At 36.1% G+C, this 15,495-nt stretch overlaps 1 protein-coding gene across 3 annotated transcripts in view; it reads left to right on the plus strand.

The window, feature by feature from the left end:
- LOC127988164 (SLAM family member 5) overlaps positions 1 to 15,495 on the plus strand; it is a 283,545-nt gene that overhangs the window by 247,617 nt on the left and 20,433 nt on the right. Inside the window, exons 1-2 of one of the 3 annotated variants that reach the window (XM_052590779.1) lie at positions 8,408 to 8,922; positions 10,030 to 10,362. The exons of 1 other annotated variant lie outside the window; for it this stretch is intronic. In XM_052590779.1, coding sequence (XP_052446739.1) covers positions 8,874 to 8,922; positions 10,030 to 10,362 — 382 coding nt within the window. In that variant the 5' untranslated portion in view covers positions 8,408 to 8,873. Of the gene's footprint in view, positions 1 to 8,407; positions 8,923 to 10,029; positions 10,363 to 15,495 lie in introns of those variants that run through there. One more of the 3 variants, XM_052590781.1, reaches the window with a different exon arrangement.

The raw sequence follows: 15,495 nt of genomic DNA on the forward strand, positions 1-15,495 counted from the left end.
CAGTTAAAAATACTCCGCAAACATGACAACAGTTGTTACGCTGTTAGAGCAACAGAAGTCAGTTGTGTCATAGTCTCTTATTCACTCACTTTCAAGTTGATCCAAGCTGCTAGGATTTGTTTTTCTTGTGCTGAACACACATATATTTTGAAGAATGTTGGTATCCGAACAGTTGCTTCTAGCCATTGACTTCCACAGTATTTGATTTATTCCCCAATAATATGGAATTCAATGGAGATCAGCAACTGTTTGGTTCCATTCCTCAAACAAATCTAGCTTTTTGTTTAACAGAAGAAAGTTTGGGAACAACTTCAAAGTGAGTAAACAACATAAATATTTGGATAATTTTTGGCTGAACTATTCCTTTTAAAGCAGAAGAACTTAATTTTGGTACATTTGGTGTTATTTCATGGTTAAACTATGGTTTTTTAAAACTTATTTTTTTTAATATATATATATACTGTTGACTTGTCAGTGATTGCATGACTTTTGTTTGGTGAGATCTTTTTTTTTTGGGGGGGGGGCATATGAGATCATTTTTGGAGTTAAAATGTGCTTTGTCAATTTCTAGATTCATCAAGACACACAGGCAAGTTGTGCATCTTGTATGTTTAACAGTTACATTTCAGATAATTAAGATGAAATAAGAATGATGAAACAATGTAAATGAGCTAATGATAACACTGACATGCACCAGACACTCACCAGTGACATTGAATTTCTTTCTAAAGGTGTTGATGCTGTTGGTGACTTCATATTCTCCAGAGTCAGTGTTTCTGAAGTTTGTGATGGTGAGATCTCCAGTCTGACCGTCCAGCTTCAGTCTGCCTCTGAATTTCCCATCAAGAGCATCCTCGTAAACTGAGGGGTTTTTATTATTTCTTACTCTAGCTATGAGAAAGTCTCCAAACCTCCAATCTATCACATCGTCTTTCTTTATTTCAGTCAGCTGAGAGAACAGAGTGACAGAATCTCCCTCCTTCACTGACAATGACATTGTTTCACTAAACACACCTAAAAGAAAAGAAAAAGAAAAAAAAAACAGTTACACAGAACCCCAAAAAAATAAACACTAGGATAAACACCTGAAAATTTTACCAATAGTATATAGCCTTTAAAACACGGAATTAAAACTATAATATATATATTTTAAGAAAGTGTGTACTACACTTGAATTGTTACGTAATATACTTACAATAAATACAGAAATGTCATTATTTTTTTTTTTTAATTTTTATACTGTTATCACATTTAACGTAACACCGTGAATGAGATAAGCTACATACAAATTACGGATTTTACAAAGAGAAACCGAAAGTGTTTATAAAAGAAAGATACACATTATTTTTTCGTAAGAGCAACAAACTGTTTTTCTTATCTCAGTAAAATTGGGCAAAAATAGAGTTTCCGGATGGATATTATTTGTAATCTGCTCCGCTTTAATCGCATCAGAATCAAACCGATCGACAGAAAGAATCACTGACTAAAAAACTAAAAATCAACGAAAAGAACATATATCGACTGAACATGTACTTATGAATTTTTGCAATGATATTTATACTCCAGAAAGAGTTTAAGAGTCTTTATCTTCTATTATTGTGAAAGCAAAACAAGCGCAAAGAGTATCTGACGCTACCTGTTCTTCTTTTGATGATTGGCGGTTGGCAACCAGCATTTACTTGATTACTGCCACCTGCCGGACTGGAGCGTCGGTGCTAGTTTGAGTTTTCGTAAACATTTCTTGGAAATAAACATATGTTTTGTTAAATACTATATATATATATATATATATATATATATATATATATATATATATATATATATATATATATATACACCAGTTTTTATGTTCGGAATGAATAATAACATTAACAGCCTACTTAAAATATATATATTTTTTTATTCAGTATCCATTAAACACAAATCCTGTTTGTATTTATGCAATAAAACCATTAACTCCCCGCTTACCTGTAGACCTATAAGTACACACATAATAGCTGGTGTAATATTTAATATGTTTCTACATTTGTAATGTGTGTTGTAATTACACATTACATTATGCATGGCATATACCTTTTTCCGCAGCAATTGATTTCTCCTACAAAAGAAGAGATATCACAACTACAAGGCACTTGAAGTACTATATCTTATGTGTTTAGCCATTACTAACATTATTTTAACATTATTTTAGTTAGCCGTTATACTGAAGAGACCTTTTTGAAGGGATTTTATTTTTTTAAATAGCGGCTCACGATTGTCTTCAGGACAATTGTCAGATCATCATTCTTCCCCATGATTGTAGCCTAGTGAACCAAACTGAGAAACTATTTTGAAGGCTCAGGAAACCTTTGCAGGTGTTTTGAGTTGATTATTTGATTGGACTGTCAGCATATTATAATTTGTTGAGATATTGAATTGGTGGGTTTTTGTTAAATGTGAGTCAAAATCATCACAATTAAAAGAACCAAAGACTTAAACTACTTCATTCTGTGTGCATTGAATTTATTTAATACACGAGTTCCACAATTTATGTTGAATTACTGAAATAAAGTCACTTTTCCACATCATTCAAATTTGTTGAGATAAACCTGTATTTTGCACGTCTTAGGCCACTTCCACAAGCAGACACTTTTCGCTTTATATGCATAAATCTTGTATTGTATCGGCATTCCGTCCACATCCACAGTTTTAGGAGAGTGATACTGATATTTTTTTTTTTACTGGGTACCAGAGTGGATAAATCTGGAAATGCCGCCCTTGCGTTTTCATGTGGACAGTGAATCCGTATATTTTCGGGGAAAAAAATGGCGTCATCAGCCCACATCTTGCCCCTAGTCAGACACCTCTACGTCACGTAACAGCAACAAAAACATGAACACACACCGAACGATTGTGTTTTCATTAACTAACATTAACACAGATTAATAAATGTATTGTTTCATGTTCGTTTGTGTACCACACACAAGGTTATTCACATAGTCTAAGTCTTCTGCGGCAGAATTACAGCGCCTCATGCTGGTCTGGCATTTATACTACATTAATAAATAATAAAGATCGGATAAGGAAAGCTCTGGCTTCGTGTGGACGTAGCCTAATAAACTATAAATATTGTTTTTGCTTGTTTTGCATCAGGCTCAAAATGTTAAATGCAAATAATTCAAGCTGAAGCTTGAAATAAAACAGAAACAATCAGATCAATAAGCTTTCAATAAGCTTACACAACAGTGATAAATCATCACCAGTACTAGATTTTTTTTACGTTTTTTATTTTAACAATCAGACAAACAGATGAACAGATTCACAAATAGATAGATACATATCAGTGCAATTAAGTGCAATTAATATGTATAGCATAAAGGTAAGGCACAGTTCATAATAAAAGAAAAAAGGTAAAATAATATAAAAAAAAGTTCTGCAGATGACTCCTTCAATAAAGCATCACATACATTTTCACATGAAGTTTAACAACTAACTGGTTCTTGAATTAAACAATGACTCATGTTTCTAAAAACTCCTAGTAGTGAAGAAAGTGTCACATGACAATGAAACATGCTTATGTTATATATATATATATATATATATATATATATATATATATATATATATAAACAAAACACTTTGGTCAGAGGATCTAATGTGATACCTTGCTAATAATTAATTCAAGAAATATCAATAGCTCATTTAGTATGCACTATAGGCTCTGACTAATATTTATGTCATGTGAAATGTTGATTTATTTATTTAAATCATTATAATATTAAAATAATTTCACAATGAAGCTGCCGGAAACATCTCAGGACTGTGTTCACTGGCATACTATTTCTCCAGGAATCTGACAAAAAAAAAAAAAAAACCCTGTTATTAATAGACAGTTACATTAAAAATAAATATATAAATAAAAATAATAAAACGTATCATGCATCAAAAGTGTTTTTCATTGAATCAATGGGATTTTCTCTGGATATAGTAGACAACTGAATATCAATATAATATTATTAATGTTAGAAACACAATTCCCCCCGTGAGATTTCATTTCATTTAGATATTATACACTTTTTTTTATTTTATGTATATAAACAAAAGATGGACCAAGTCTCTTTTAACAGAAATCAGGAAGTTCTTTTCTGTCACACATTTCCAAGGAGAACTATTGACAATGGCAAGAATAATCTGTCGAGTCACACAAACTCACAATCCTTCTTTCAAACTATTCAACAACATGCTAAAATAATTATACTAAATTCATTTATTACACTGAAACACCTGAGTTTCTTACCAGAGTCAGTCATCATCATCTGTGACAGAAGCTCATACTGTAGAAACAGAGAAATACACAACAAAGATCAAAAATAGAAATCAACAAAAGAAACATTTGTTCCAGATCTGCCTCCTGCTTTCTGTCATATGACTAGCATCTTTAATTTGTGTATTAATGATATTTCTTACTAATGCTGCAAGAAAAAGAACAGCTTGAATAAAACCATGTCACAAACATACAATAACAGAACGGTTTAAACCCGACTAAACGTCCCCTGCTACACCTTCACTATCCACAGCTCAATGTTTTCTCTCATTCTCATTGTATGACTGTAATACTTACTGTACTTGTAGCAAATCACACCAATAACCACAGCTGCAGCCACCAGCAGAACAAGAACACCAACAACAATCGCTGCTATTTTACCTGAAGACAGACCTGAGTGAACTAAAGACAGACAGTTGTTAGTGTAAACCACAATAACACTGACAGATGGAGATCACAGAGATAATGGTTTCTAGAAGAAGATTATTGGAGGATGCTTTACAATAAGATACTTTTACAGATTTTCTACTTCAAAATTTCACAATTATTTCAATGTGTTGCCGTTATTTTGTAACTCCAACAGCTAGTGGATTCATAGAAAAGATTTTATTAAACATTTGATGTTCCTTCTTGGTTAAACTATGGGTTTTTAAACCATTGTTTTAATTTAGGGGTTAATTTTAGAGTTCTGATATGTAAAGTTTTATTTTCTTAATATAATGTTGACTTGTCAGTGATTGCATGCCTTTTGTTTGGTGATGTTTTTTTGGGGGAAAAGGGGCATATGAGACCATTTTTGGAGGTAATTTTATTACTAGCTTGACAAATGTCTAAATTCTTTAAGATACATGGACAAGTTGTGCATCTTGTATGTTTAACAGTTACATTTCAGATAATTAAGATGAAATAAGAATGATGAAACAATGTAAATGAGCTAATGATAACACTGACATGCACCAGACACTCACCAGTGACATTGAATTTCTTCCTAAAGGTGTTGATGCTGTTGGTGACTTCATATTCTCCAGAGTCAGTGTTTCTGAAGTTTGTGATGGTGAGATCTCCAGTCTGACCGTCCAGCTTCAGTCTGTCTTTAAATTTCCCATCAAGAGCATCCTCGTAAACTGAGGGGTTTCTATTATTTCTTACTCTAGCTATGAGAATGTCTTTAAACCTCCAATCTATCACATCGTCTTTCTTTATTTCAGTCAGCTGAGAGAACAGAGTGACAGAATCTCCCTCCTTCACTGACAATGACATTGTTTCACTAAACACACCTAAAAGAAAAGAAAAAGAAAAGTTACATAAGACATAAGACGATATTAAAATATTGTGTCTTCATGCTCTGCATTTGAAGTCTGGTATATATATATATATATATATATATATATATATATATATATATATATATATATATATATATATATATATATATATATATATATATATATATATATATGCTGTGTACTGAGTCACCAATGCATATTTGAATGCTGGGATATGATTATGATTCTTCATCTGTACACATCTTGGAGGCAGCTTTAGTTACATTTCTACTAATTCCTACCAATAAATCAGTATTTGTAATTAACTATTAGTCTGGTTTTCACCAAAGTTTATGGATTGCTGTAGATCATTAGACCTTTTGCTGCCTCAGAAGTCTGTCTGAAATCTGTTTTGTGACTCTCCTTTGTATTTTTTTCTGACATAAAAATGGGTGCCGCCATTTTGTAAATTCTATGTGTCTAGCTTCCGGTCTCATTTGCATCCAGCTATTTTAAGCTGTACAAAACAGTTCATTTTGCTGCTTGATATTGAGCCTAATCCTATCCTATATAATACTACCTTAATTTTCAACATTTTATTATTATTTCCTTAATTTTCATTGAAAATAAATGCTTTTCTGATGTGATTTCAAAATTTGAAAAGGGAGTAAAAGTTAGCCAAAAGGTGGATTTGAATCCGTCAAAATAAGTATGACACAATCTTTACCTTCAACACAACTGGAGCTGACAAGTGTCAACTGTCTCTTGTAATCTTGACTAGCGAATCATGTTGGTGGGCGGAGTTAATGTAAATATCCTCTGCCAACACGGCGGCTATTTTCACTTAGTGTTTCACCTTTTAGTTTTTTGTAAAAATTTCTTGCAAAGGGACAGATGGTTTGTTATAGACTACACATACGAGTTTTTATGTTTGTAATAAATAATGACATTATATAATACCCTAAAAAAAAAAAACATTTATCCTGCTTGTATTTATGCAATAAACCAAAATGTTTGTTTTACTTGCTTACTTACCTGTAGGCCTACGCATATAATAGTTGATGCAACATTTAAAATTTTTCCACTAAAAAAATACAAAACACGTATTTGTGCGAAGCAAAGCTACATTTGGGATTACATAGGGATTTTTAAAAAGTCTTTGTTAGTGTTATAAGCCATAAACCAGAGGTATAACGTTTTTGAGTAAATGTAATTAGTTACTGTACTTGAGTATATTTTTGGATACTCTGTAGTTATACTGAGTATCGTAGATATCAGCAAGTTTTACTTTCTTGACATATAGCTTTTTCTGAAGCAGTTTATTTCTCCTACAAAATAAGTGATATCACAACTGCAAGGCACTTAAAGTACTATATCTTATGTGTTTTTCCATTACTAACATTATTTTAACATTATTTTATTTATCCATTATACTGATGGGCATTGTTTTTATTTTTATTAACTTTTTTGGTTTTTGAAAATATGATTATTCTCACCAATAAACTCGTTCTTGTTTTTCACTAGTACATCTCTGACTGCTGCATCTTTGAGCCTATATTTAGTATAAAATACTTAAACCGAATACTCTAAGACTTTTAATCAAGTTGTATTGAAATTGGTGACTTGTAACTTGTAATGGAGTAATTTTCACTGTAAGGTATCTGTACTTTTACACAGGTATGGTTTTCAGATACTCTTTACACCTCTGCCATGAACTATGCTCTCCAGATATGAGGAGAATCACATCATTATAAACTTTTATTTGAAGCAAAGCCTACATGAAATCTGGACAAAACAACAAAGTTACAAGACTGTGACCTTTGGTGAGGGAAAGAACTGCAATCCCATGAAGCATTACAAATGACATACAGTAATCAAATGAAAAACAACAACAACGAAGAAATATAAATGCAAAATATTAATATAAATCTTAAAGTGTTTTGAGCGAGCAGGAGGAGGACATTTGTGGTACAAATGTGTCTTTTGATAAGCTTTCCTCACTGCAACTTTCTGATTGGTGGAAATTTCTGCACAGCACCATGGGTAATGCAGTTGTTCACCGATAATTTAGCTATTAAACTAAATTGTTGTAAAAAAATGTAATTTAATTAATGCTCACAACTAGTAAATTTATAAAGGTTTATCGGTTAAAAAACATTTTATTTTATTTATTTTTATTTTTATTTTTTTGGTTTATTATGTAATGAAAAAATATTTAACTGTTATTAACCTCTTGAGTATTTTTAAGATATACTATACTATTACTTCCTTTTGTTTCATTGTTTTCAGTATATATATTTTATGTAAACTACCTTAGCATTTGCTTTGAATGGGAACTTTATTTAGTTCTACCTGAATTTCAGCATAAATAGTGATAGAATTTATATTAAACAGAAACAACAAATGTTTTTATGACTGGAGAAGTTGCTCAGTTAAGTTTCAGGTTTGTTGATTTAAATAAAGTTGGAACTCATTTTCTGTAAAAAAAAAAAAAAAAAAAAGTAAGTTTCTCTTGAAGTACCTTTTTGTTGATCCGTCCAATGCTCCGTCTTTAAATGGAGAAAGTTCAGTGACGCTTCTGCTGCTCTGAATGTTAAGAAGAATCTTCAGCTCGAGTGTCAGTGAATGGCTTTCTCTCTGAAAGAAAATTTGGTTGTTTCTAAAGAAAAAACAGCATGGAAGGACTCCACAGATAAAGCCATATTCCATCGACAGACAAAGCACATGAGCAAATGATCTTCTGCAGTTGACCAAAAGAAGAATGCTTACATGTAACAATGTTTTTTTTTTTCAGAGAGAAATGGTGCAAGATTCCAATGTGTTGCAATGACAGGAAATGTCTGGTGGAAGTTACTGCAGCCAAAGCAGAAACAACCACTTTAAAAGTCATTTTCTCAAAACCATGACTTCTCGCAGTCATTAAAACATACATTGTTTGTGTTTAATTTAAATTCTATCACTAGTCTTTGCTAAAATTCAGATAGACATAAATTTAAATGGCCCCTCTGAGTTTTTTTTTTTTTTTTGGAAATTGACAATTAAGCTATAGTATTTGTTTTTAGACTAGACTACTAAATGAATTTACCCCAAACAAAAGTGGGAGAGGTCATGAATCAATAAAGTATCATTAAAATGATGGTAGGCAGCTCTGCATAAAACACGAGAGACTGTGGTTTATAAAACAAAAAAAGACCAGTACAACCCACAGCAGACACGCAACACAGACTTCAGCAGTTTTCATCTCTGTGATCTCCGTACACTCACTACAGGACTTTAATTTCTCCTTTTCTGAGCTGCCGAAGGAAATGTTTTGCTTTTCTGTTTTTTGCTGTTTGAGCTTTTGGCATCTGGTTGGTAAGTCGGAAACATTTTTATAGTTTCAGTTGTACCAGAATCATAATCAAACTAGCATTTCATTGTGTTTGGTCTCACATTCAGTGAATGCTCTATTGACATCTTAAATGATGAAATCAGAATTTACAGTGTTTTAAAAATCAGTTGTTTTTTCTGCCTGATGGTACAAGCATCTGCAATATAAATAAAGCTTATATCCAATCAGAATTTCAGACCGGAAAGCACATAAATCTTGTTTTAAAATGTAAAAAAAAACTACTTACAGATAATGCAGTTTCACTGATTTATGTCAGTCTGTGTATTTGTAATGGGACTGTAATACAGTTCATCTGTATCTACCTGTACTATAGATTCTGTACAATAAGTGTCTGTTTGTTACTGAAATAACCGATCATGATTAATACCAGTCTGAAATAAGATCATACTGTAGTGTTTTGATGAACACTGAAGAAGTATTATCCTATGCCCCGTTGTGATTTACTAGAAAGCTAAAGAGCTAGTTTGTTGTACTTTTAGAGTTTTAAAAAGCTGCGGATTTAAAAAATAGAGCAATAAAAAAGTGAAATTGAGTGATCTGTGCATTTCGTTCATAGATTTTTTGGGGAAACAACCACAAATGTTGTTCACACACCACTGATGAGTAGAATCCAGTATATCTTTGCAATGTTTCGCATTAAACTTCATATACAGTATGTTGTTGTCACATATTCTGATCTAATGGTTATACGTTTTGTTTTCAGTAATTCTACTCACCTGAGATCATCACCAGAGATGCTGGTGTCCAGTTAAATGAACTCAGAACAGATCAGTCTCTCTGGTGGTTTGCGATGTAATGGCTCCTGCAGTTTATTTCACTTCTGATATTTCAGTTTAATGAGAGCCAGTGCTAAATGTCCTCCACAAACAGTCTGACATGAACTGACTAAAATCAGCTCAGACTTTTCTGGAAAAAAAAACAACAACCCTCACTTCACCGCAGTGTTCAGAATCTCAAGAAAGCATCATTTCAAACCTGCAAGCTTTAAGATAAGCCTAGATTAAACCAATGTTTATTTATTTATTTTTACACTAACAATGTGTAACTGTGAAACTCTGTCTCTTCTCCAGTGTTTGGTGTTGAAGATGAAGTGAAGTCAGTGTCAGTGATGGAGGGAGAATCAGTCACTCTACAGACTAATGTTACTGAATTACAGAAACTTGATGTAATAACATGGACATTTGGATATCCAGAGACTCGTTTAGCTCAAATCAATAAAGAGGAGGGAACTGTCTCCACATATGATGATGTTCTTGATGGGAGATTCAGAGACAGACTGAAGCTGGACAATCAGACTGGATCTCTGATCATCACAAACACCAGAACCACAGACTCTGGAAATTATACAGTAAACATCAAAGGCACAAAAGCAACCACATACAGATTCAATCTTACTGTCTATGGTGAGTCACAGCTACAGTTGTGCTTGTTCTGTCTAATATTTATTAGAAAAAAATATCTTAATGTGGGTATCTTACCAGTGGCTTAACTTTCATGATTTGACATACATTTCTTAAACATTTGATGGTCCTCCATCATTACCTCACATCTCTTTACCCTTTATTTGAAAGACAAAAGTACAAAGAACAGATTTCCAATTATATATCTGGCCAAATGAATTGTATTTTGTATATATGAGCAAATTTAGATTTTTATAGCTGCAACACACTCCAAAAAAATCGGGACATGGGCAAATTTACCACTGTGTCACATCAACTGTCCTATTAATTAAACATTTTAATAGTGTGGGAATTAAGGATGCTATTAATAGTTGGCCAGTCAAACATTCAAAAGTTGTTCTGTGTACTTTAAGGTTCCAGAGGATTAGAAAATCACTGATTATTGGTTTTACTGCATTTTGCAAAATGTCCCAAATGTGACATTGTAATTTGGGGTTGACAATACCAAAAACTATAGTTATTTTTTTTTTCATATACGATGAAAAGGTTCAGTGTGCGTGTTTGCTGTCTGTCCTTATATAACACGAATATCACAAAATACCTAATTCTATTTCGTTTTTATTAAATGTTAAATTCTGTTTAGGCTATATTTAGGTTAATCATATTTTCTGTAGCATTTTTCACAGACTTCACTCTTTTCCTCACATTCTCCAGTCTCTGCATCTCAGAAAATACTGATCTCTGCAGCGGCTGCTGGATTTCTGTTGATTGTAGCAGCAGTCGGGATCTACTGGATCTACAGGAGACACAGAAAAACAGACCAAGAAGGTAAGAGTATCCTATCGCTGACAGATCTGCAAAAGTACAAAAACTAATCGTAAAGCATTAAAATAACAAAAAGAATACATAGCTTTAAAAAAGAAAGGAAAAGAAACAAATTTAATATTGATTTTTTTATTATTATTATTTAATTATTGTTTGTAGGAACAGATCAGACTGGTAATGAAGAGATCACATACGCTGAAGCGACATTCTTCAAACAAAAAGCACAGAAACTGGTAAGAGAATTTATAACTGTGTCATTAATGCATATTTATTAAACTATATGTTTATATCCCATTATCTTCCATCCCTCATTTCTTCTGTAGTAATAAAAACAACATTAATAACAATAATTATGATTACTACTACTATTACTACTACTACTAAATATTGATTAAAAAAAATAACAATTAGTTTTATCAGTACTATTAATAAATATTAAGTAAATGTTACAAACACGCCAGGTTCCACCTCCACACAATCTCAGCGCACACCCTCACCTGAATATTAGATCACCTCCACCTGCTCCTCATCACCCACTCATCAGCGCTGCACTACAAAAGCAACACACACGCACTCATTGTCCGGTCACGTTCACGACAAGATCATTCCTGTATGCTTACTATAAGGACTAACTCCTCTTCTACTCTGTCCAGAGATTCTCTCCGAAGAACCCAGTTCCACGAAGTGTGGGTGTGTGTGATTCACTGTCCCTCCAAGAAGTCACAGCCTTACTTGCACGGATCCTAACTCCTTGTCACTCCTCACTTCCTGCTCCTCTGCTTGTGTCATTAAAAATAAACATCTTCACCTGTCACCTCCTCAGCTTCCCGAGTGATCCGTAACAGATGACCGGACCAAGACCGACAGACACAAGCATGAGCCTCACAGACCCATTCCAAGATCTGGTAGATACACTCTGTCGAACACTCATGGCAGTCCCAGCATCTCCTCCACCAGGTGAGCACTTCCGCCGACCCTGTCATCACTTCCTCACCTGCCGTGCACGCCAGTCCCATGGCCAGGCCGGCGACCTACTCTGGTTCGGCAGATTTCTCCTTCAGTGTTCACTGGTCCTGGAGATGCAACCACACATGTGTCCAACGGACCGCTCTAAGGTAGCCTTTATCATTTCCCAATTGCAAGGCAAAGCACTACTCTGGGCAGATTCACTCTGGACTCAGAATAACCCAGTTATCCAGTCTTATTCTAGCTTCATCGACCATTTCCGTGAAGTTTTCTGCAGACCTGCTTGGGACTCTTCGATTGGTGAGAAGCTGTATATTTTAAAACAAGGGAAAATGTCTGTCAATGAATATGCCTTGCAGTTTAGGACTCTGGCGGCCTCCAGTGGATGGAACGAACATGCTTTGCTGACAACCTATCGTCAAGGACTGGAAGCCCGAGTGCGGTTGCATCTCGCTGCATATGAGGATACCATCGGCCTCGAGAGATTCATCCAGTTATCCATTCGCTTCGCCACTCGTATGCAATCGTGCTTAGAAGAACCAGCTCCCCAGAACCAGCCAGTGAACCTATGATTGTGGATTCCTACCACCTCACGATGGCGGAGCGTCAAAGACGGCTGGACTTCTGCACCATGAGGAGATCCATCTGCTGGTTCTGGAGGAATCCACCGCTGACGTTATCTTATGGCGCCCATGGTTGGAGCACCATAACCCCGTGATTTCCTGGAGAACCGGCGAGATCCTGATGTGGGGCGTAGCCTGTTTCCAATTATGCATCTCCGGTTGTCCCATTCCTGTTGAGCACCCCCCTGAACCACTACCAGTCTACTCCACCTCTATCGAGAGCCCGATCGAGCACCAGTCCATCACCATTCCTCAGTGTTACGCCCCCTTCAGCGATTTCTTCTGCCCTAAGCGGGCCTCCAAGCTGCCTCCACACCGGCCGTGGGACTGTGCAATTGATCTGCTGCCAGGTGAACCAGTGCCAAAGCGAAGGATATATCCCCTATCCGTTCCCGAGGAGAAGGCCATGCAGGACTATATCAAGGAGGCGCTGGCCCAAGGGTATATTCGTCCATCAACCTCTCCTGCTGCTTCCAGCTTCTTCTTTGTGGCAAAAAAGGATGGAGGTTTGAGACCATGCATAGATTACAGAGCTCTCAATAAAATCACTCTTAAATTCCGGTACCCACTTCCCCTCGTCCCTGCAGCCCTGGAACATCTCCGTGGTGCCACTGTGTTCACCAAGTTGGACCTCGCAGCGCGTATAACCTCATCCGGATACGTGAGAGGGACGAGTGGAAGACCGCCTTCATCACCCCTACTGGCCACTATGAGTACTGTGTTATGCCGTATGGACTTGTTAACGCCCCCTCTGTATTCCAGAACTTCATGAGGTGCTCCGGGATTTCCTCCACAAGTCCTTCCTAGTATACATTAATGACATATTGATCTACTCCCGTTGCTTGGCAGAACATCATCGCCACGTTGCGGAGGTCCTGCAACGCCTGAGGGACTACCAGCTCTATCTCAAAGCCGAGAAATGTTCCTTCCATCAGCCCTCAGTGCAGTTCCTTGGATACACCATCGACCGCAGTGGCATCCGGATGGACCAGGGGAAGGTGAGCGCAGTCAGGGACTGGCCCTTTCCTACCACTATCAAGGAACTGCAACGATTCCTGGACTTTGCAAATTTCTATAGACGATTCATACACAATTTCAGTTCTATCATCAGCCCTCTTACCAACCTTCTCCGCCAAAAGCCCAAATCTCTCTCCTGGACTCCAACAGCCACAAAAGCCTTCCAAGCCCTCAAACAAGCCTTTACGACCGCCCCACTCCTAGTACACCCGGACCCCGATCAACCTTTCGTGTTGGAAGTGGACGCCTCACCCACTGGAGTGGGAGCGGTCCTTTCCCAGCAGCAGGGGAATTCCAGTCGCCTCCATCCATGTGCCTTCTTCTCCCGGAAACTCAACCCGGTGGAGGTAAACTACGACATCGGGAATCGGGAATTTCTTGTGATTAAACTTGCCCTGGAGGAATGGAGGCATTGGCTAGAGGGAGCCAAACACCCATTTCAAGTTCTAACTGACCACAAGAACCTTGAATAACTTCGAGCAGTTAATAGACTCAACCCCAGACAGGCCCGCTGGGCGTTATTCTTCACCCGCTTCCAATTTACCATATCTTACCACTATAATGGTGATGATAGAATGAATGGTAAATAGTAAGGTCTCATATCCGCGGCTATAAGCCTACCAATGATGATGTCGCCGCGGTGATGTCTTTTGCCCTGTTTGAGTCAGTTGGAAATGTCTGTGTAAATGCTGCGGGGATAGTTTGTTGCTTGTATGTTTCTCCTCTTTTTCGTCTTTACCCAGATACTGACACACTAAGGTGATGTCGGCGTAAATTAGTTGAAATGTTTCAAGTATTCCCGCTGTTTTTTTTTTTTTTTTTTTTTTATTCCCGCTGGTGTACCCTATTGTCATGTAGCAGATGCGACATACCGTTGTTGTTTTATCCACCACTCTCTTGCCATCACCATTATAGCTTACAGGGAATCCACAGTGCCCCCAAACACCAGAACTGTTGGTTATTGGAGGATCTTCTATTTCTGGTGTGTTAAACGCACTGTCCACCGCATACCGTGCATGAACTGCTCGCTCACTCAGCGCATACTGAGTGAGCGAGCGCCTGACTGAGTAGCCATAAACATATAAGTTGGTGTTTTTTTCTTCTTCGGGGGTGTCAGGGGCGTTGCCTGTTATGTCGTTTGGGTTATTGGGCTACCTTGTTGAATGCATATTATATTTAACTTTTTTTTTAATATATATAATTAATAAGTCCAACGAACCGTTCGGTACATAATGCGCACCATGTACCGAACCGAAAGCATCGTACCAAACGGTTCAAATAGAATATGCGTATCGTTACACCCCTAATGGCCAAGGTCAGATGCAGATCTCTCATCCTCGTAAAAATAACTGTAAAAACACTTCTAACATGATTCAGTCCAGTAGTTTTTACTAAACAAGCACTGTTAAACTGTCTCACTGGAAACTAAGTCCTTCAGAAAGCTAATGTGAGAAAAAAGTAGCATATTTCTACTGATTTATGCATGAATGTGCGTAATAAAGGAAACATTAAAACATAATTGTCACTGCTATGGCATTACAATATATGTAATGCAATAAGAATCTTAAAAAAAAGTAGTCAAACTGCTCAGCACATCTTAACATCCTGAAGACTGCCACACTGAATGTTTAATATATTAGTAAACAATAAGTGGTTTTGAAAAATGTTTGTGTCTCTTTCTATCTTCTGTCTTTGTTTTTCAGGG

The sequence above is a fragment of the Carassius gibelio genome, chromosome B22, assembly GCF_023724105.1.
Source record: "Carassius gibelio isolate Cgi1373 ecotype wild population from Czech Republic chromosome B22, carGib1.2-hapl.c, whole genome shotgun sequence".
NCBI lineage: Eukaryota > Metazoa > Chordata > Actinopteri > Cypriniformes > Cyprinidae > Carassius > Carassius gibelio.